General features: G+C 33.9%; 1 protein-coding gene across 1 annotated transcript; it reads left to right on the top strand.

Annotated features, from left to right (window-relative positions):
* The first annotated feature begins 8,576 nt into the window (after window positions 1-8,576).
* Window positions 8,577-10,376, top strand: LOC143623375 (small ribosomal subunit protein eS12-like). The gene is made up of 4 exons (XM_077094303.1): window positions 8,577-8,623; window positions 9,387-9,675; window positions 10,015-10,080; window positions 10,173-10,376. Exons 1-4 carry the CDS (start codon window positions 8,616-8,618, stop codon window positions 10,230-10,232), a joined length of 423 nt encoding a protein of 140 aa, XP_076950418.1. The 5' UTR covers window positions 8,577-8,615; the 3' UTR covers window positions 10,233-10,376.
* The last annotated feature ends 13,156 nt before the right edge of the window (window positions 10,377-23,532 follow it).

Below are 23,532 nucleotides of genomic sequence, written 5' to 3'. Positions count from 1 at the left end.
TACTGGTTCATCATCTTCATTATAACCCTAGAAATTCAAATCTGTTAATCCTTCCCATGTTTGCTTAATTAAGTTTAGGGGTTTTGTTAATTGGCTAAAAACTATAACAATTCATATAAAATTTACCTTGTATCGTTACGAATTGACGGAGAACCATAGTTGGCTGGAGTCGGAGAACAACGACAGATTATAGGTAAAATAGAGTGTATTAAAAGGTTTAGATGTTTGGAATCAGTTTAGTTGAGGTTGAGGATCCTATGTATACTATCAATTGGAGCGATTTGTGTTTAGTTTAAGTTATTAAAACTTGGTCATATTCTGGTGAGTTAGAATATTAATGGGTGTTAATTAGGGTGTAAATGACGGATTAAATCACGTAATAATGTTTAATAATAGTGGAGAAGTCGTTTGGTATGGGTTAACGGGTTAAAAAGAGATTACAAATGTGTCGTTTAAGTTTTCCGGCGCCGTTTACGGCCGCTGGATTGTTCTGCCGGAAAAACGGATAAGGGGGGGGGTGGTCAGGGATGATTATATTATTATATTTAAATTAAATTTACATAGTTAGACCCTGCAGTTTCAATTTATATTAAATTTGAATTTAAAGAATGTTTACAATTGAACCTTGTACTTTTTAATGTTATATAAATGTAATAAAATGCTTTGGATTATTTTTATATTATACCCGGCTATTTTGTGACTCATTTAAATACTAATATTAGATATCGAAGATTCGTTATTTGAATAAAAAGAATAGAAATGAATGGATAATAATTTAATCCATCAGAACTGTCGTATAAATGGTGAACGCAATATCAAGAATACATTGAAATGACAAGATGGGTCGGTTAACGAACGTAATAACAATACATAAGACGAAACTTGAAATACATATTTATATTTATACATATTTATAAATACAAACCGAAAAGTTAAAACGGGTCGGATTTTCGGGTTTGAAAAGTAACGAATGTTACAAACCGCTTGAACAATTTTGTCTGTTGAACGAAGTGCAGCAATAATGGTTGTCCATAAGAATGTCTTGCCTATTCCACCATGACCATATATGAAGCATAAGGTTTGTTGTCCTGATGAAATAGCTAGCATGACATGATCATATACCAACCTTTGTTGCTGATTAAGTAGTTGTAATGACGTCATGTGTTCAACAGCTAATGATTGTCGGTCGTAGTTTTTTTTGTCCATAAGTATTTTGTTACGAAGACGTTAAAGCATGTTAACGTTACGCATTGGCAGCCCATAATATTTCAACGATTTGCAAGAGGGGCTTGATTGGAGTAAAAGCTCAAGTTTATAAAGAACATACTGGTTTAAATCATATTCGTTACAGATGTTGTATGTATGTTGGTCATCATCTCCCAATTTTTGCCAATGATTGTTAAAAAGTTCAAGTGGGTTTGAAAGATCACAATATAGAAGCATTTGAACAAAAAGAGCGCGCAATTCTGAAGCGGATGCCCAACATGATGCCTCGTCAATTACGGATGGCCATTCTTTGTCATCTCCTAGGAGGCCTAGAGCCTCACATGCTTGACGAAATGTTGGATAAAAATTACCATTCACAGTGCGTATGCCAGCGTACGATTGTGAACCCTTTGATATCCTAGCAGCATACGCAAGTAGAATGTTTTGCCGGAGCTTGGGTGTATGTAAATAAGTCTGCCAATAGTGGGTTCAGTGTCTAACGATCGTGTTACCCAAGATTTTGATTGTGGTCTCCATGAATATTCCGTGACGTAGTCTATGTATCGTAGGTGATGACCGGAGTTGTCGTACTTGTTGTTATGTAGCCATGCTGTCAATGTGGTTCGACTGTTGAAAGTGTTGGACGAAACATTATGTAGAAGGTCGGTGTCCTTGAAGGTAATGTTTTGCATGTTCTCTAAATGAACAGCGAGGGATTGAACTGCTAGGTTTCTTTCATGAATACGAAAGTTGAAGATTCTCCAAGATTCTTCATGTGGGCATATGAAACGACCATCAAGGAAATTTTGGATCTCATTTAGACGTGACAGTTGTTGTTGTTGTGAAATGTCTGTTGGGCATTGCGTACTTGTTATTGTGTAATGGACACGATCAGCACCCTTTGATATGTATTTGAAAAGATACTTTATAAGCATGCTCCAACCACAATATTCTACATTAATGTGAGCCATGAAATGTAAAGAAAGAGTACGATTATAAGGAACCACGAATCCATTGTCGACTTTGACACCGTCTTTGACAATAGTGGGACCGTCTGATGGACGTTTGTAGTGCACATAACCGTTGTCGTCAATTGACGTGGTTTCTTGGTACGCTTTAGGGAAACTCTTGTGCACGATCCGGATGACATACATGGGGATGTGGCTTAAACAAACCACATGGGCCATGAATCATAAGGTCAATAACAATTTGATACATGTGAGGATTAATTGAAGGGTCTGGAATTTGGGCAGAAATATAACGGTTGACATCATATTCGTCCCTAATTTTGTATGCATGAGTTACCCACAACAGCAGGTGGCAATGGGGAAAACCTCTTTTCTGGAACTCAATCGTGTATACGTCAATTATATCATGGAAAAGAAGACGAAGTTAGATATAACTGTGTACAAAAGGTGATACATAATTTAAGAGTGTACGTATAGTAAGAGGAGCAACCGACTTGCAGCAACAGTACCAAAAGGTTTTTTTGTTTTTAGGAACCTGACGAAAGATTTGACTTTCATTTGGAAGACCCTAACAATTATGTCTGGATGATCTTGTGGTTTCAAAGTTGGAAATTTTGACATGTGTCTTTTGATTTCTAGCCAGTTCACATTGCATGTAAAAGTAATGAAATATTGTGGAATACCATGTACTCTACAGATAGCCAATGCGTCTTGATAATGCTTATACATATAACGTGGGCCTCCGGTAAACGAAGATGGGAGGAATGTGCGTTTACCAACATCGCGAGCTTCAGTATCACCACGTTGTACTGCATCATGTATACCTTGGAGGAGCTCACTACGGAACAAATTTTGGTTGTTTCTTATATAGTCCAGCCTGTTTTCCTCAATACACACGTAGGCATCAACAATGTATTGTTCTGACAGACAACCACCTCTCAATGGTAATGTGTATATATTGTGTCGGTCATGGATAACGTAACTATAATACATGTTGACGGTGAGTCTTTTTTCGCGTGTACCATCAGGAAGACGTAGACAAAGATTCGGTGACCATCCACTATCACCATATGGGAGAAGCAATGGGTATTGGAGTGGCATGTACAACGGGTGTAGTTTGCTTATTCTTTGTACCCTGTCATCTTTATGACGAACGACTATGTCATACTGATGACATGTTGCGTCATCATCAGAAATGATAGCCCCCAGAGTGCCGATAGATGGCCGGTCGTACGAACGATTCCTATCAGAGCCATAAAGACAGACACTAAAACTGTGGTATCTACAGAGGAAATGAGATCCCTAGCTGTTCGGAAAAGTTTGACTAACTCATTGGAATGTCCAAGAATGTTTGACAATGCAACTATAATGTCAGCATTTAAACGAAATTGAGTGTCATCAGTGAAAGCATGAAGTCTATTAGAGATTTCATTCTCAGTATCGTAAATATACATTTGTAAAAAACGTGGTCTTTGGTTTGGAGGAGGACAAAGAGAACCTAGCCAGTGATGAATCTGGCCAGATATCTTAAAAACAAAAGGACCAGATCCTTGGTTGATACTATTATCAAACTTAGCTCCAAAAGAAGTCATAGAGAAGGCGGAGTTGTAAGCCCTAATGTTTGTCATGAATTCAGACTGCTGGAAAAGATGGACAATTGTTATATAAGGTGTTCTTGGAAGCGGAAGAACAACGGTGTCATCCTTGCAACACTGATTATACTTGACATTTTGACGTGAAGATCTTGAGACTAAACGCTCATCATACCGGAACAAAGCACTACATGAGGCACACACGTATTCACAATCGCCATTGTCAATGTAGAAATGTGACCAAATATCAAGATGACGATCATTAGAAGTTCTACTTGAAGAGGGGTTGGATGACTCGCATATACTGTCAACTATGGGAGTGAAGTAGGTCGATGGTGAGATTTGAGAATCAGAACGTTGTCGTTTATGTTGAGACATGTTTAGCAGATAACTTAATTGCCGATAACAAAAGTAGGTCACGTTTAAAATGAGTTGTTAACAAAAGTTTTTTATTTAGTCTAGAATATCACTACCTGAGTATAAACAAAAAGGAATACATACCTGATAATGCGGTTAATCCTCTTCTACTACAACCACCAGTAGCCATAACGCGTGATAACAGCTGATTCCTAAAAAAATGAAGTTAAACATTTTTAAGAGTTTACACACAAAGTAAGTTGGTTGTAAAAATTAATCAAAAGGGACATGTAAACAAAAATTGAATAAGAATTCGTAATCAAAGGTAAACTAGTGATTGATTTTTCCAATCGAATTTTAGAAATGTGGTCTGAATTTGTAGTGCAATTAACATATACCAAATTGGATGTCGAACATACATATAACAATTTATAGTCTTAAAAGTTATTTACATGAGAAATTCAGTAATGACATTAGTAAATTCACAACATGTGTAAATTAGAAATAGAATGTATGCTAAAAAGGTTAAAGAATATAACAACATTAGAGTTTTAGCAAATGAAAGTCAGACATTTAAATTCAAAGTCAAAGGATGAAGACGTAAGGTTTATTTTATGTAAATGTTAAAGGACTTTTTTTGAACCTATTTACTTCTGTCAAGGCATATTTGTCATTGCGCTAAATTGCGTTGCATTCTTGCTGGCAATTTGAAGAATGCTTACCTCCCGTTCTCTCACATCGCCACCCGCATCAGGTACGTGTATGAAATTTATTCAAGAATTTAGTAAGTTTATTTAAGGCCAAAATAAAATCTTGCTTAAATAAATTTTCTAAAATAAAAAATTCACACCCTTCTAAATCACTCACCCGACTAACCCGAAACCCCCGAATTTGACAAACCCGAACCGACAAACCCAAATCTTAATAGGGTCGGGTTGCGAGTCAATTTTAGTTTTTTAAAACTCGATTGACCCAACCCAATTTACCCGAAACCCAAACGGATTGACCCGATTAACACCGGGAGTCATATGTATCTACCTAACTTTAACCGTTTTAAGTAATGTTGACCCATAGACAAACACAAAGAAAAACTTCAGTGCAACACAACAAATAAACATAATGATCATCGAAACAGAATGCGAGAAAAGAAAAGGCAAGTACCAGAGACAACAAAGACGCCCACCAACGACCAACTCAAATCACAACAAAAATTCCGTAAGCCATCACTTGCAATAGAAAAACACAATATCAGATAACCTACCAAGGAATCGTCAAAACTAAGAAAAATTAAATCCATAGCAGAGACAAATCATTCAAGGAGTGTGACAAAAAACTGACATGTAGCATGAAAAGAAAAAGACCACTAAAATCTAACCTAAAATCTAAAATCTGTCAGAGACTGATGGCAAATTAAAATAATGAAAAGCAAAGTACAATACCCACAACACATTTTACAACAATGGATGCACAAACCCATTTTTTTTGGTTCTTATCGTTGAGAGTAAGTATAGTTGATGCTGCTGCTGCTATTGTCACATGAGTTGAAGAATTCTAAAGGGGTCAGTAATTCAATTTGTGGTTGTCGTTTGTGGTTTAATGGTTTTTAAAATTTATGTTGGTGAGGGTCAATAATTTCATTATGCCTTCTAAGTTTGAATTTAGGATTTGGTCATCAATATGAAATTGTATGATGATTATAAAGACCAATTTAAATTGTGTGTGTTTCCGAGTCATTTGATCCCTTTTAATTGTGTTTTGGTTCTAATGACCAATTTAAAGTGTGCCCGGGTTGTATGGATTATATCAAGTGTATTTTGGTCATTAACTAGGAAAACGGGAGATTTTCGGATAATCAGTTGTGACCTATGGATTGTCTAAGTCCGACCTAAACTTGACTTGTTGTCATCCCTATACAATAATAACAATTAACTGAACACCTGATAGGCAACAAATAGGCATTGAACATGTATTTTTAGGCAATCCATTATGTGTTCAGGGCTGTCTAAAACAGACCCGAACCAGAATAGACTGTTTAAAGCCGACCCGAACCCGAATAATCGTCTCCCCTATATAACACAATCAACATAACACCTAACATGCAACAAATAAGCAATGAACATGTAAAATGAAAACATACATTTGATCATACAGTTGGTGTGCAGCAAAGAAAAACAAAAAGAAATACCAAAACCGACCTAAATCCGAATACACTGTTTATAGTCGACCCCAGCTCGAATAATTGTCATCCCTATATAACACAAACAATCCACATAACACCTAACATGCAACAAACAAGCAATGAACATGTATAACGAACACAGACATTTGATCATACAGTTGGTGTGCAGCAAAGAAAAAAACAAAAAATAACATACAACAACTCACAAATAATAATAAAAGACGACAACAACATGCATTTGTACCAACCAAAAAAAAGGCTGAAGAAAATAAACCAACTTGAAATTACCTTTAGATGTTCATTAGGTTTGATGAAAACAACAATCTGCTGGACAAACAGTGGTGAGAAGGTAGCTTCTTGTTTCACATAGTGAGAAGAACAATATAGAAGTGGGACACGTGCTATGGTAAAGACACGTGTGTCAAAAGGAAAGTCAGTAAAGATTGTACAATAAATAAAACAATAAGAACTACATGTTAAAGCATGTTTCTCCCACTTTTATAAATATATAAATTTTGATAGTGATCATCACTTATATAAAAAGTGTTGATAAATAGCACAATTGTTGTACACACGTATTTCTTTTTCTATCTTAAATCTTTTAATCTCAATCCCTCAACTTGATTGAATATATAAGTTGAAATAACTTGAAAGACTATCATATAAGTTTTATTTTCCTTTTTATTTTTGTTCATGTTCATTTTTTTTTTCTTACATTTTTAAAAGGTTGGGTACATGGTGAGAATTATATGTATTTTCTTTAATAGTAAAGAGAAGAAGAAGACTTAAAAATAATATTTAGTTGACCCGTCAGTCAATGTTATGGTCGAGCTGTGTATCAACCTGCTTTATGAGTAGAACTCTCACAAAATGTTATCTTTAACATGGTTTACGAGAATTTGTATGTAAACCAAGCAAAAGTCTTGTTTGGGTTGTTCCATTAAACAAGGCACACATGTTTGAATCCAAAGAAGCCAGTTTTGATCATTCTTTTTTCCAAATTTGTTCATTTGGCAATCTCGTACTCTTAACATTATAAGCATCAAAATTATTACATTTTAGAAAGTAAAAAGCTCGTTTATGCTCGCATGGCTAGTCAAACTCGATATATTAATCTCAACAATGAGCTCATTTTTACAATGAAGTGGAATTTGGGCTTGTTTAAGCTAGAATCAATTTGAATTAAAGTTTAACGAACCAATCTTATTGATAGGGCTGTTCATAAAGCTCGTGGCTCCGAGCTCACTTGTAGCTCGAAGAAATTACGCATGATTTGGCTCAGTTTGAAGCTGAACCAGCTCGATTGAGATTATTTTACCTTTAATATATTCTAGTCGGTTGAATTCGTTTAGTAATTTGTATTCGGTTGAACTTGTTATGAACTTATTTTATAGTTGGTTGAAACTCAATAATTTTATTTAAAAAAAAGTTAAGCAAGCCTAGTTTAAAATCAAGCCGAGCTCCAGCTCGAGCTCAAATTTTTAGCTTGAAGCTAAGCCCGACGGTGGTTCGTGAAGAGTGTGGAAGGAAAAAAGTAGAAGGGGCCGGGGGTAAAAGTAATAATAATTAAAGTATCGAAAGAATTAGGGTTTTAGATTCATTAATACTCTTTATAATAATAATAATAATAATAATAATAATAATCAATCTCTCTGGGCATCGCCGACCAGTTCGTTCGTGTGTTCCTTGATTGTGCAGCAGCAGCAGGTATTAATTCATCCATCCATTCGATATTACTTTATTCTATCTGCATTTGCTTGCAATTCTCATTAGATGTTTTGATCTGTATATATATGCTGATTAATTTGTTATTAGTTGATGATTATGTGAACCTGTGATTTTTTTGTTACTGGTTTAGAGTTTTTTTTTTTTTTGATGGTTTAATTATTCTCATGTTATGATCTATATATGTTGATTAACTAACTAGATTACTGTGATGTTTCTGCTTGTTTTTCTTTTAATTGTTACTGTAAACTACACATCATTTGTTCGTCTGAATCTCACCTTTTTGGTTACTCGGTTGGTTTTTCTGTCAAGTTGCGAGAATTGTGATTCGTAAGCGGTTTGATTATTGGCCTGTTGAGTTCTTTTGATGTTCCAGTCTATATATGTTGGTTAACTTGATGTCTAGTGTACATTCTGTCCATTCCAATAGTTGATGAATTCACTCATATATGTGTGTATGTGAGCATTTTTATCTTGCATTTTCACTTTTATTGCTTGCAGATTATTAACATTGATCTTAATGTTTCTTTGTTTGACATATGTTTTTTTTCCTTATAGTTAGACTCGAAGATCTTATCAACTGAAAATATGGCGGCGTAAGTCTTTGATTTGGGACCTTCATTACGGTGATTTCTATTGAATAAAATCATGGTTTTTTATAATCTAGTGGGCACTTTTGTAAATTTTAAGTGTTAGCCTTAACTATTAAGTCAAATTTTGATTATGAGTTATGAATCATTAGTGTAAATAGTTTGAAGTTAGTTTTAGAGTTTAAAGTGTATTATATATATATATATATATAAGTTAAAGGGTCTTAGCGTAATTAGTCAAGCTTGTGAACGATAGTAAAAGGGATGCGTTGGTTCATCAAGAAACACAGCGTTTAATCCTAATCTGTATATATAGCACACGTGTCAAACTAGTCAAGGTTAACGATCCCGCAGAGATTCATTCAATTATAATCGCACTTTGTTTGATTATCTTCATCAATTCTTGAATACCAATCCTGGTCCTTGATTAACTAAGGTTGTACATTTGTTAGGTTTTTCCAATCAACTTTCATATTGGAAGATTTTACAAGTTTTTAACACTTTAACCAATAAACAAATACCCAAATTGAAATAAATGGTTTTTATGTAAACCGGTTTAAAATGCTATCACGATTAATAAATATCTCAGGTTAAAGTTGACCTTTAAAATTAGAATTAGAACTAAAGAAATATTAATTGAAGTTTCAATCACTTATCCCCTTTACAACACGTTTAACTCGTTGACTAATCTGTTTGATGTGTTTAAAGAAATTATATAATGCGGTTCATATTTAACTTCTATAATCTAATATATGATTTGGTCTTGCAGTGAAGATGGTGTTGTTCCAGTTGAGGCCCCTGCTCCCGCTCTTGGTGAGCCAATGGACATCATGACAGCTTTGCAGCTCGTTTTAAGAAAATCACTTGCTCATGGTGGTCTTATTCGTGGTCTTCACGAGGCTGCAAAAGTCATTGAGAAACATGCTGCTCTGCTTTGTGTGTTAGCTGAAGATTGTAACCAGCCCGATTATCAAAAGTTGGTCAAAGCTCTTTGTGCTGACCATAACGTGAGTTTGGTAACCGTCCCCAGTGCAAAGACTCTTGGCGAGTGGGCTGGTGTAAGTTTTTTGTCACCTAGATTTTATCAAATTTTTTCAATTATAATTCTCTTATAATTATCATTTAATCAAACCTGTTTTGAGTTATAGTTTGTTGTTAAACTTATTAGCACTCAAGTAGTCTCTTCATAAACACAATTATCATTATTAAATAAATTTGAACTGATTTTATTATGGTATAGTTTTTGAAAACTTATTAACATTAAATTTTTTGACATTAAAAATATCATATTAGATTTATTTATTCGTATCGCTGGTTGGCTATAGGATTTTTTTAGTGTTGATATTTGATATAAAAATAAAAGTTTTAAACGGTTTCATTGAAATGTAATACTGCAGTTGTGCAAGATCGATTCAGAAGGGAAGGCAAGGAAGGTTGTGGGTTGCTCATGCCTTGTCGTGAAGGTATTGCTAACTTTCGAAATCGTAAAAATAGATGCTTGTTTATTGTACATAATTTTTTTTTTTATTAATTTAAATTTCGTTAAAACTTGCAGGATTATGGCGAGGAAAGTGAAGGGCTTCACATTGTTCAGGAGTATGTGAAATCTCACTAAATAATATATGTTATGTGCTAGTAGTTAATCATGTGCTTTTTTTGAATTTTTGTACTTCGGATCTGTTTTAGTAATTGTTGGAGTGAAGACTCGTAAGATTTTTAATTATTCGAGTTTTTGTTGTACTCTTTTTGTGTCGGCGTTTTCATGAACATGGTTAAAGTACCATTAACCATTATGACTTGTCAAGTATATTTTTGTGTCGGCGTTTTTGTTGACTCCATATGTACCTTTATCTGTGTCAATTCCATTAACATACATTTAAATCACATGATTCCAGCTTATATCTCTCTTTTTTTGAGGTCCTTTAAATAGTTAAGTTCCATTTTCATATCTTGGATTTGGCCGGCTATACCAAGATACATTTTTCTTTGCAACTCAACACCTGCGTTTCCAAACCATTTCATATTCGTATTTTTCACTAACTCCGTCTATTTTGGTCATTTATTCAGGAGTAAAGCGGCTATTTTGCATTCTTTTAATTTCTCATTTTTCTAAACCTGGAGTTTAGGGTCATGTTCATATAAGATTTGGCAAACTACGCAAATTTATTACATTTTTAAAATTTTTGAAATTGAACATTTGATGTTTTAATAATAATGCAATTGTTGTACTTTTCGTTAAACTTGTCTATAGTCATGAGTAAGATGATCATTTTGTATTTTTTCTCTATAGTTTCTTTTTGTTCCTTTATATCAGTTTATCATGTTAGCTAAACCTAACACAAAATTCAATTCCCAAACTCAATCGATGCTCACACTCAGAATTTCTTCGATTCTTCGCACCTATGACCCCTCTCGTATCTTTTACCTGGACTATTGAAGCATCAAGTGTTCAGTTGAAAAAAATTTCAAAAAGTGTACTGAAGTTGCATAGTTGGTCAAACTTTAAATATGAAAATGACACTTAACTCTAGGTAAAAAATGAGAAATTTAAAAGAAGAAAAAATAAAAATGACCGTTTTACCCTTGATTTAATGGCCAAAATAGACAGAGGTAGCGAAAATTATGAAAATGACATTATTTGGAAACAACAGTTTTTAGTTGCAAAACATTTGAAAAATGTACTGGGGTTGTGTAGTCGGCCAAACCTCAGGTATGAAAATGACATCTAACTCTTTATTTATTTTTCTTGATAAACAAACTTGAGTTTATACATTTAGCTGTAGATTGAACAACATGATGAAAAACACTAGGGATCGAAGAATGGGAAGTGAGAATATTTGGTTGAGAGCATGTCACACCCTACACTGAGGAGGCTAAATGAATTGATATCAAACTTAATAGCAGAAACACAAATGATAGAATTTAAGCACAACCTATCATCCTTATGCCGATGGGCAAGTGAACTAACAGTTCAAACCTTGAAAGATATGCTTGGAGCCTGTAATCGAGTTTGGAGGTAGATGGGATAACCATATTCCTTTAATATAAGTTTTCTATAATAATAGTTATCACACAAGCATATAAGCTGCACAATTCGAAGAACTTTACGGAATAAAGTATAGAACACCGGTGTGTTATTAGGACTGGTAATCATTCAAGAAACAATTGACAAGGTAATGCAAATAAAAGATTGATTAAAAGCTGCACAAGACCGTCAAAAAAGTTATACCGATAACCGATTGGCGAAGAAAACATTTGGAATTTCAAATTAGGGGACCATGTAATGTTGAAAGTATCACATTGAAAAAATTTAATGCGATTTGAAAAGAAAGGTAAGTTCTAAATATGTTTGACCATTTGAAATAGTTTCTAAGATTGAGTTAGTGGTCTTTAAAAAAAGCCCGAATTAAAGAGTATTCATAATACATTCAACATGTAAAAGTGTAAAACGTAAGAAATGTTTATTCGACTCATTAGTTGTGCTAATAAAAAATTACCATACACAATTTGATGTGATGACAAAGGTGGTTTACTTTTAAAATGATAGTCAAAGATTCGATCCTCACTAAGAATGATTAGTAAATAATATATTTAATTGTTAAAAAACAAGTTGTTCTAATAAATGACACATATCAATGAAAAGTCACGCGTCAACAACGCCTTGCATGTAGATCTTGTCATAATTTTCTTTAACTATCAATTTAATATAACTTCAAAGGCATTCATTTTTTAAATTATTTTTTAGCGACTAATTTAGATCACTTACGGGCTATAGACCCACTTGATCATCTACATTCCACTATCAGGAGGAAATCAACCAATAGGTGAAAAAACACCTTGGCCTAACTTGAGCCCTTTATTTTTTTGTCCAAGCGTGACTTGATTCCAATACCTTCCCATCATATTAAAGTCTTTGAGTGCCTCACCCTAACCACTTGAACTAAAGCTTAATATTTTGCATATAAATGTATTTTAAATACACATTTAGTTTTAAATACTTATGTATAATCTATACTTCACATAAAAGAATAACACTTTTTCTTGGGTGTCATCACCACATTCGCTCTCACAATCTTTTTCTTGGGTGTTATTGTAACATTTTCGGATTTTTACCAATGAATTTTTTTTATAAAAGGTTATAATTATGTAACTTATTTAACATTAATGTTATAAGACTTTGAATGAAATTATTCAAGTATACAAAGTTTTACATGGTTTTAACAAAAAAAATCCAAAGAGAAGAGACTATTTTGTCAAAGTTTTAAACCATCACTTGAACACTCCTCCCTTCCCTCTTCTTTCTTGTTTTTTTAGCGTCTCACTCCCCATCTCTAGCTATAACTCCGACGACCCGAGTGATAGTTACAAACGACATCATTCACTCGTTTAATACCAAATTAATTCCATGAAGACCAATATCTAATCATTATCCCATGTTAGATACAGGCTCAACCAACAAGTGTATTTCTCGTTGAAACTTAGAATCAGTATATGTATGTATGTATGTATGTATGTATGTATGTAAGTATGTATGTATGACTGTATGTATATACATGCATGTATGTATGTATGTATACATGACTGTATGTATATGTATGTATGCATGACTATATGTATATGTATGTATGTATGTATGTATGTACGGATGTAGTGTGTATGTATGTATGGATGTATGACTGTATATATATATATATATATATGTATGCATGCATGTATGACTGTATGTATATGTATGTATGCATGCATGTAAGTATGTATGCATGTATTCATGTATGTATGTATGTATGTATGTATGCCTGTTTGAATGTATGTATATGTATGTATGGATATATGTATGCATGTATGTATGTATGTATGTGTGTATGTATGTACGCATGTATGGATGTATGCATGCATGACTTATGTATGTATGTATGTATGCATGTATGTATGGCTATATGTATGTATGTATGTATGTATGTATTTATTTAATTGACAAGATGTTTAATGCGATTTTATTGAGCCATGCACTTGATTAGACGTGATTTGATTTAATTTAATTTATATTAATTTTATTGACAAGATGTTCATTTATGATAAAATCAAAATATATAAACCGGTGTTTTGACATAAGGAACCGTTATAAATGTTAGATATTACCAACGATGTTATCAAAACTGGCATAATTATTGTGAAAAATAACGAAAATTTGATAACAACCGTTGTGTTTTAGTTATGTATGTATGTATGTATGTATGCATGTATGTATGTATGTAATTATTGTAGTTTGTAAACAAACCGGTTAGCAGTATAATTGGTGAAAAAAGAACAGTTACCAAGTGTATTTTTTGCAATATATAACGGTTTTATGGACGTCCTACAAATAAATAATGGGCTTTTGTCAATAAGCGTTATAATGTCACTACATTTCACTAGTTTATTTTCCCGTGTTTTGTGAAACTGAAGCACCAATTTTTCTATAATAAATTCTTTATCTAACTTCAAACACTTCTCATTGCTGTTTCACACAAACAAAAACCCTAACACCCCTGTTTCAAGACGGACATACGACGAATCTCGACACACGTTTCCGTTAACTCATAATTTGCGATTGAGAACCAAAGCCACCGGAGAATTCGAGGACTACAAAAATATGATTAAGTTTCTGAGACTGAGTCTTATTTCCTACTCCCTAAATGATGAAGTCGATGTATATTGACAATGGATACAACAATTTTGGGCATTTGCTGTGACTGAAACCTATACAGTAAATGGCCATTTAGAACGAGAAATTAATGGTGTGATAAATGGGCCAGAAATTGTTGTGGGTCAAGCGGAAATTTGTGTTGCTCTACGGATGGATGATGCTCAAGTCAGAGAGTTTTTCTCTCAAGATGACGTGCGCCGGACTTTTTGGGAGATAGGGTATACTGGAAATTTGCGCCATAACAAAGGTGAATAAAAAACACCTATATGAAGAATGATAATTTTTTTGTACACAACTTTGTTTGTGTTTTTCACACAAGATTAGTGAATGAGAGTTTGTGCCACAAGAAGTGTAACAAATAGTTCAGGCTATTGTGAAACAACAACCCTACAACTACTCCAAGCATCTGCTACGAGATATGTCAATCTCAAGATAACATTGAACAGGAACGAGAGATACTTCTATATCCTAGATTCATCATGAGAATCGTTTTTTCACAAGTGCCATTGCCAGGATTTCCGGATAATCAAGGAAGAATTAAAATGATTAATCAAAATCATGTTTTTCTGGCAAGAGCTCTTCCTATTAAACCTGCCTCATGTAAGGCCCTGTTCCCGGTGCCCTACTTTGGCGTTATATTTACTCATAAACACAGTTATAATATCAGAGTTAATTAAACACTTTCTCGGAAATAAACAAACTTCAATCATTTGTTACAAAACACTTAAACTTGTCTTTAAAAACATAAACAAACATCTTATTAAACATCATGACAAATCCTTCAGCAGATGCCAACTTCTTTCGATCCTACCATGTGTCCCCCTCAAGCTAGCTGCCTCAGTCCATTGACCTTAGTGCATATTAAAAGTCAGATACGCTGAGTGAGTTCTAGTTAATACAGGTAATATACAATACATACATACGTATACGTATCTGAAGATACACATTACTTACTTAACCTGTTTATCATTCCTTCACACATACATGCATTCTTTCATACTTTGTTCCTTTAGCATACTCATTACGTTCATAACTATCCTTATGTTATAAAAAGCATTTCGCCTACATACATCGGATATTATTAGGGTCTGGTGCCCTTCATCCCCGGATATTATTAGGGTCCGGTGCCCTTCATCGTCAGATATTATTAGGGTATGGTGCCCTTTGTTCCATACAACCATACCATACCATACCATTACACTTTCTTTTCATGATTTCATGCATACTCATACTTTCATATATCATTCAAACATTATATAATACTATACTACACATTACCTTCCCTGGCGATACGTGCAATATCTGAAGATCGTTCATGCACTGACAAACATTCGTTCATACATAATAACTATCACATCAATCATTATGACATACACTTACCACCTAAGGTAAGTGTATTAACATTCATATTGAATATGCACACAACCCCGAAAACATAACATGGAAATGGAGCTAGAAACTCACCTGTAAGCGATTCCTTTCAGAGTTAATGGTAACTCCTTTCCTTAATTGGGCGTGGCTAACTGTATAACAATTACACGTATCAATTAACTAGCGTTACCCATATCATATTTCTAGGTTATTGTAACCACTAGCTACGGGGGTCCGGGGGCAGCGGGGTTCTAGGGGCGGCATGACCTAGCGGGGTCCAAGGGGCAGAGCCCCTGGCTAGGGTTAAGCTGCCAGGTCAGCTTGGAAATTTTTTATTTTTATTAATAGGTCTTTACTAAAAACCTCACCTAAAAACTGAATTTCAATTATTAAATTAAATCAAATCTTCATCTTAAACGTTACCTTTCATTATTAGTTATTTACTTATCTTTAGTCAATATCTGTCAATAACTACATATACGCTACTTATCTTATGTCTATTCATAAAATCATTATTCGGGCGTGTAAGTTTATTATGAGCGTATAAGCTGCTATGGCGTATAAGTCTACCCTTAGCGTATAAGCCATACATACACGTTGCATACATATACAATACATGCATACATACACGTTACCATACATATACGGAACATGCATACATACACGCTACCATACATATACAGAACATGAATACATACACACTACCATACGCGTTATCATACATATACGGAACATGCATACATACACGCTACCATACATATACGGAACATGCATACATACATGCTACCATACATATACAGAACAGGAATACATACACGCTACCATACATATACGGAACATGCACGCATATACGCTACCATACATATACGGCTTATATACTTATACACCGTATAAGCATTGCTCAACGTTCATATACGCAGTTTTGGGCTTTTTCTTCGATTCTAGCGCCATCAGCCGTCGTTAATCACCATGGTTGATCGGGGTTTGATCATTTATGGTCTAGGTAGCTTCGGGGTGTCCAGATCTGAGCTAAGGTGGTCTTTAAGCTCGTTTTTGGATGATTAAACGCCTGAATAAAGCTAGATCTGGATCCAAACGGCTTGTACGACATCACGGGGCTGCGGTGTCGGGTTCTACTAGGTTGGTATAGCTGAGATAATTCATTTTTTACCTTCAGTTGGTCTTGGATCCTTGAATATAGTAGATTAGAGAGTGTTTGGATTAAGTGTGTGTTTTTGAAGGTGTAGGCTATGGTGTAGAGATGGATGAAAATGAAAAGGATTAGGGTTTAATGGGTATTTATATTCCTTTAAGCCCATAGACCTAAGGTCCATCTTTAATTCCATCTAATTTGCCTACTTAAAATTTCACTTTTATTATTTTATTATTTCTCTACTAACTCTAGCAAACTTTCCCATAATATATAAATAATATATTAAATATTATTCTTAGAAAATTCAGGATGTTACACCTTAGGTTTAAGTACACATTTCTCCATCGCTCTACTAGAACTGCTAGATGATTTGGATTAATATTATTTGTCTACTCTATATATTTTTTTACTTGTAAATATTCTGCCTTTATCAGTTATAATTATGTCAATTTGTTTATAATACATATACGTGCTTTTAGATAGTTGTTAGTGATTCTTACAATCTAAGTGAACAAACAATATTAGATACTATACTTGAGAGACCATTTGACTAAAGTCAAAACACAACAATGTTCAATCTGTTTAATTATTTTATTAATTGGTCATATACAACATAATTATTTAACATAAGTAAACAATATTTTTAACACTAACAAAATTAATTAGTTGAATAGTACAAAGGATTTAGTACAATAAGAATCTCTAAACAAAAAATAGTCTTTGGAATTTTACACAGCTGGTATATGTCTACATGATTGGGTATGATGTGTCTACATGATTTAACCAATACATACTAAGCATTCCTCCGTGACGCCTGCGATTAACAATCTGAGATTATATTTTGGTATCTTGGGTAATATATATCAATACGCTTACACCGATACATACCTTAGTTGGATAGGCCGGATTCTCCAACATTAAGTAACATTTAGGGATGTCGGTTACGCGTTTATCAACAAGATTACACCGACATATCTCATTTTGCATTTCAATTGCATGTCACCCGGTCATTAGTCTTCAAAGGTGTTGGGCTAAGCTTAAGCAATATCAAAAGCTTAGCCAAATAGCCCTTAAAGTCAAACCTTCGGACACCATTGAAAACATATATCCAGATCTACAAGAGATCCAGGAGAACGGGACTAGTCGTCCTACACATTGCCTTCCAGTTCTCATTTCCTAGAATCGATCTAAAAATAGAATAAGACAAGAGGCCGTTCAAAAGGTATTATATTTCCGAGAACACTGATTCCAAAAAAAGTTCAAGAACATATAGTGAGGTGGCTTTGGAAGAGGACGTAACATAATGATATACATAATTTGGTGATGGGAGGATTTTGTAGGATGAAATTAATGGAGAATTTTGAAAGTGGCCGGGTAGATTGGAGGAGGTTTGCAAGTTGAAATTTGCAAAGTGATCGATCTCATATTTATTGATATGATTTTGTTATGGTTGCACCTAACTTATTTGATCGATATTAATTCTTATTTTTTGACAGATGAACTACCTACCTTATTAAAACCCATTTATCATAAATGTTCTTATCTTCTATTTATTTAGATAAACTTGGTAATGATCAGTTGTATTGATTAAAGGATAAAACAAGAGATAATACACACACACACACACACAGAAACCTCTAATAATTAATATAGAGAATATCTATTATCCTCTAGTAATCAGTATATAACTAATATAGAGACTGTCTAATATTCCCCCTCAAGCTAAGGTCGAGAAGTGACGTGTAGCTTGGATCGTAAAGAGAAGAACCGTTGGGAAGGCAATGGCTTAGTGAAGACATCAACAATATGATCGGGTATAGAGATGAACTGAACTGCAAGTTTTTTTGAGCAACTTTTTCTCTCGCAAAGTGAAAATCAACCTCTACATGCTTTGTACGTGCGTGAAACACATGGTTAGCTAATAGATAAGTAGCCCCTAAATTATCACACCACAATATGGGAACCGAGGCCATGGGAACCTGAAGTTCACACAAAGTGCTTCAAGCCAAGTGACTTCAGCAACGGTATCCTTTAGGGCCTTGTACTCGGATTCGGTTGATGACTGAGAGACAATCCTTTGTTTCCAAGCAGACTAGGAAACAAGATTGGAACCAAGATATATTGAAAATCCCCCGTTGGATCGACGGTCATTTGGTCAACCGGCCCAGTCAGCATCCGAAAAGGTATGCAAGGAGTGATGGGCAGCATCAGTGTAGGCATGTAAGAGTGAACCAGACTTGTGTTGGATAAGAAGACCGTAATTCGATGTTCCATTGAGATAGTGTAGGATACGCTTAACCGCGGACCACTGGTTTTCAGTGGGAGATTGCATGAATTGGCAGACCTTGTTGACTGCAAAGGTAATATCCTTGCTTGACAAAGTAACTTATTGAAGAGCTCCCACCATTTGATAATATTTAACTGGGTTATTGAACAAAGCACTGTCACCAATAGCTAGATTGGCTTTAGTGGTGATGGGAGAGGGCACCAGCTTGGAATTAGATAGGCCCACACGTTCAAGGAGGTCCTTAATTGTAACAACTAGTGTTTTCATATGATATATTAAACACCAATACCCGAACCATTTTCGTTCTCGGGTAATTTCAATCACAAAACATCGCATTTATCGAGTTATTTATATTTTATTATTATTGTTTATTATTTTTAATAAATTATCAAAAATAACTTTGATTTATACACATTTTTCACCCTAAACATAGTACAGCTCATTTTTGTATCCACACCAAAAGTTCAAGGACTAAATAGCAAATCTGATTAAATAATATACATATTATTCTGCATCCAAACCCGTTTAAGATCCAACTCGTATCCCGTTGGTTTTCTTGATCCTTAATTAATGTATTACAATCCAAATTGATTTGCCAAGACCGTTTATATGCTTAATTTGTACTACACCGACACAACAATTAGGAAATAAGATCATGTATCAAATTAACAAAAACCGTCTTAGGGGATTTCATATTAGGCTACATACACATAATCAAAGCTCAATTAAACTGATATACACCTTCTTCTTTACATCACAAACAATAACCCTAAATCTAATTACAATGTGTCAGTCTGTATTATCCATTCTAACTCGTATTCTTGCCTTCAGCCTTAGTTCGTCATTCATTATCAATTTGTCATTGTTTAAGGTAATTAAATCATGAAACATGTTCATTTTAATCTGTGTTACATTAACCCTAACATTAATTAAAAAAATACATAACAAATTGTTTGATTGTAGATTTAGGGGTTGTTCTTCAGTTTGGGTTACATAAATGTGTGTATTTAACAGGTGGTTTTAAAATATTACCCAACTGACACACCAACCAAGTTGGCTGGCGTGTGGGTGACTGGGTGTTCTAGACTCGTACCGGCTGGGGCGCAGGTTCGAATCCCCCAGCCCAGTTTTGTTAATTCTATTTTTTTTATTGTTTTGATTGTTTTAAATGATTATAAATTGATTTATAATTAATATTAGATATAAAATGAATGTTATTTTATTAACTGACACTTGTTAATTCACGATTCTAGTCATTAAACGTCTTTACAAGCTCATAAGGTGTATATTTATTTTATACATACATACATACATACATACATACATACATACATACATACATACATACATACATACATATATATATATATATATATATATATATATATATATAAATGTATTAAAGTGGTTAAATATATTCTAACCACCGAGTGTCATTAAAAGATTCAAAATAAACTATTTGTTGATATTATTTCTAATTGCATATTGTTATTTATTTTAAATGATTATTTGTTTATTTACATTATATCTATTTAAAAATGTTATCACATATATTAATTAGTTAAACATTTATTTACTTATATTATATTTATTTAATACGATACGTATTATATCTACTTAGTTTCGCATTACTATCTTTAAAATTATTTATTTTTTTATATATTTATATTCGTATTATCATAATTATCTCATATTTATATTAACTAATTATTTATAAATTCGATTATATGTTTATTAAAATTAGTATAAATGTGATTTTATAAATAATAAAAGTAATGCTTCTTATAAATAAATGATAACACTCTAATCAAAAGCGTAATTCAAATCACATTGGAACCCTAATTTCATTGTACATGTTATGTCGTTTACAATTAATTTATAATTAACTCATAATATTATATTATATTAAATTATGAATCCTTGACGGTAAATCCCAAAGGTATTAACATTCTCACATCCTCATCCTTTGACTTTTGTTCATCTAATCAGGTGAGTAATCACTCCCTTATTTTACTTATTTTCAAATGTTTTGGGGTCTTATGCGCACCTATTATCAAGTTTACATTTTATTATATTCTCAAAATGCAAACTGTTAATATTTGTGTTGTGTATCAATTGGGTTGGGATCAAGATTTGACAAAGGAAGATTGGAATCTTCTCAACATCCTCAAAGAAATGGCTAAGTATGGAATATGAACAAACCAGACACTTCTAGCAAGCCTAGAACTTATTCAAGCAAGGTATTTTACTTTCGAGCAAAGTTATTTTCTAGAATTCTTCTAAGTGTGAGTTCGAGCAAATTACACTTCATCAAGTAAGGCCGTTCTTCAGTCGAGCAAGGTTTGTTTTAGAGCAAACCCCTGATTTAACCAAGCTGAAACCAAGTATTTTGGTGGATCGAGCAAGGTTCAATAAACAGTGATCTCAAGCACACTTGAAGGAATTTATAAGAAATTATTCTAAGGACTTCCATGAGCAAGGTTCAACCTCGAGCAAGCTACAGTGTCACCAGCATACTTAATTTGTTTAAATAAGTTAAATACAAAAGGTTGAATATATCAAGAAGAACATGTTTGCTCGTAGGATATTATCGAGCAAAGTTTGATATTATCATGAAGATTGAAGTCTGCTTGAAGAATATTTTCCTTAGAAAATATTCTAAGTAAATCTTGTTTGGAGAAATGTTCCAAGCACACTTATGGTTACAAGGTCTGCTCGACAAAGATGAAAGCTTACTCGAAGACCTATTTCACTTGTAAAGTTGTTGAATACGTTTGTATATGTTTTGTAACAATGATTAGGGTTTCTAGAAGGTGTCAGGTGTGCCTATTTAAAAAAAGTTTAGGTCACATTTATGAGGGACGGGTGACGGACTTGAGCGAGTATTGAGTGATTTGACTACTGACAACTTTCTTGTAAACGAAATATCTTTTACAGAAAGTAGACTCACACATGACATTCCACCTAGAAACCCTAATAGATCTTCATTGTATTCTTAGATAATACTAATGTGAAATCTTTTGAGTGACTTGTGTGTGTTTTTTTTGTTTGTCCTTGTTTAACAACACCTTGAACATCATTGATTCCGCCTTTGATGTCCATTGGATCTTCACACGAGCATTCCTCGTAACCGTCTTGTCAACACACTGTTGTTGGTTACGAGATTGATTTTGTGATAGATCGATCCTGACAATTGGTATCAGAGCTTCGGTTTTGCTCTTGTGAAGGTCCTACTGTTGCTAATTGTGAAGTTATTGCTGAATATTTGCTAATTTTGGAAAAGAAGATGGTGACGTCAGCTGAGCACTGTTTCATTGGTTAGTGACGTTAGCAGCCCTGTTATTCATTTTTCAGATCTACAATATGTTAAGGTTTAAAAGTGTTAGTGCACGGTTTTGCGTCTAGAGTCTTTGTAATTATCATTAATGTTTATTTGATTATTTTAATGTAATATTTAATGTTATTTAGACTAATTCGTTATGTTTGAGTCTAGTTCGCTAAGAATGTTAGCGAACTAAGACTAGTTCGTTAAGGTTAAGTCTAGTTCGCTAGGAATGTTAGCGAACTAGGACTTTATAATGTATTCCCTCCTGATTCGTTAGGGGATGTTAACGAATCAGGGGGTGGTTCGTTAAGTTATTTTATTTAACGAAGGGGATGCTGGTTCGCTAGGGGATGTTAGCGAACCAGATCGTCTTCTATAAATAGTGAACCACTGTTCACTTGTAAAATGTTGAAGTTTTGAGAGAAATAACATTATTCAGAAGTCTTGTAGAAAGAATTGTCAGAATCAGATCCAGAATCATTATCTGAAGACATCACACTACCAGTAGCATCTTGACAATCTTCAGGTAACCCTAACATAGTTAAATTTGCTTGAACATCATTGCATAGTAGCCGTTGTGACCAATCAGTCCCGTCTGCTAACATTGCTTGTGTTGTAGAAGAAGATGGTTTCTTTTCAGCATCACTTCCTCGTGGTGAAGAAGCATTTTGACTTTGACCACGAGGTCCAGTGTATTCTTTTCTTGGTTTGTCACATTCCTTCGCGAAATGCCCGAATTCTTGACAATTATAACACTTCACCTTTAATTTGTCAAAACCCAACTTCTTGTTTAACGCTGGAAGATCTTTTCCAGTTCTATGCATGAATCTTTTAACTTTACGAACAATCATGGCCATATTCCATTTCAAATCCATGATCTCTAGATCATAGTTTCCCGGGGCGGAAGCATGTTACTCCTGAAATGTTTAAATACATACTGAACGCATGGATTTGCGTGGATTTATATATATTTTATTGTACGGGAATCGTACGGAAATGTACTAAGATGATAATTGTCTGAGTTGCTAACATTCTAAGGCCCCGGAACACGAGTGATTAACTGAAAGCCAGTAGAGTGTGGATAGTACTATTG

This window comes from Bidens hawaiensis, unplaced genomic scaffold (genome assembly GCF_021521415.1).
Source record: "Bidens hawaiensis isolate Kalapana, Puna unplaced genomic scaffold, B.hawaiensis_p1.1 tig00003430_1, whole genome shotgun sequence".
In the NCBI taxonomy this organism is placed as follows: domain Eukaryota; kingdom Viridiplantae; phylum Streptophyta; class Magnoliopsida; order Asterales; family Asteraceae; genus Bidens; species Bidens hawaiensis.
This window is presented reverse-complemented; position numbering and strand designations above follow the sequence as displayed.

What these genes read in the sequence shown, in the direction of transcription:
- LOC143623375 (XM_077094303.1), top strand. An exon ending in CTCTTGGCGAGTGGGCTGGT is followed by an intron (nt 9,676 to 10,014) that starts GTAAGTTTTTTG and finishes GTAATACTGCAG; the next exon opens with TTGTGCAAGATCGATTCAGA. An exon ending in GCTCATGCCTTGTCGTGAAG is followed by an intron (nt 10,081 to 10,172) that starts GTATTGCTAACT and finishes TAAAACTTGCAG; the next exon opens with GATTATGGCGAGGAAAGTGA.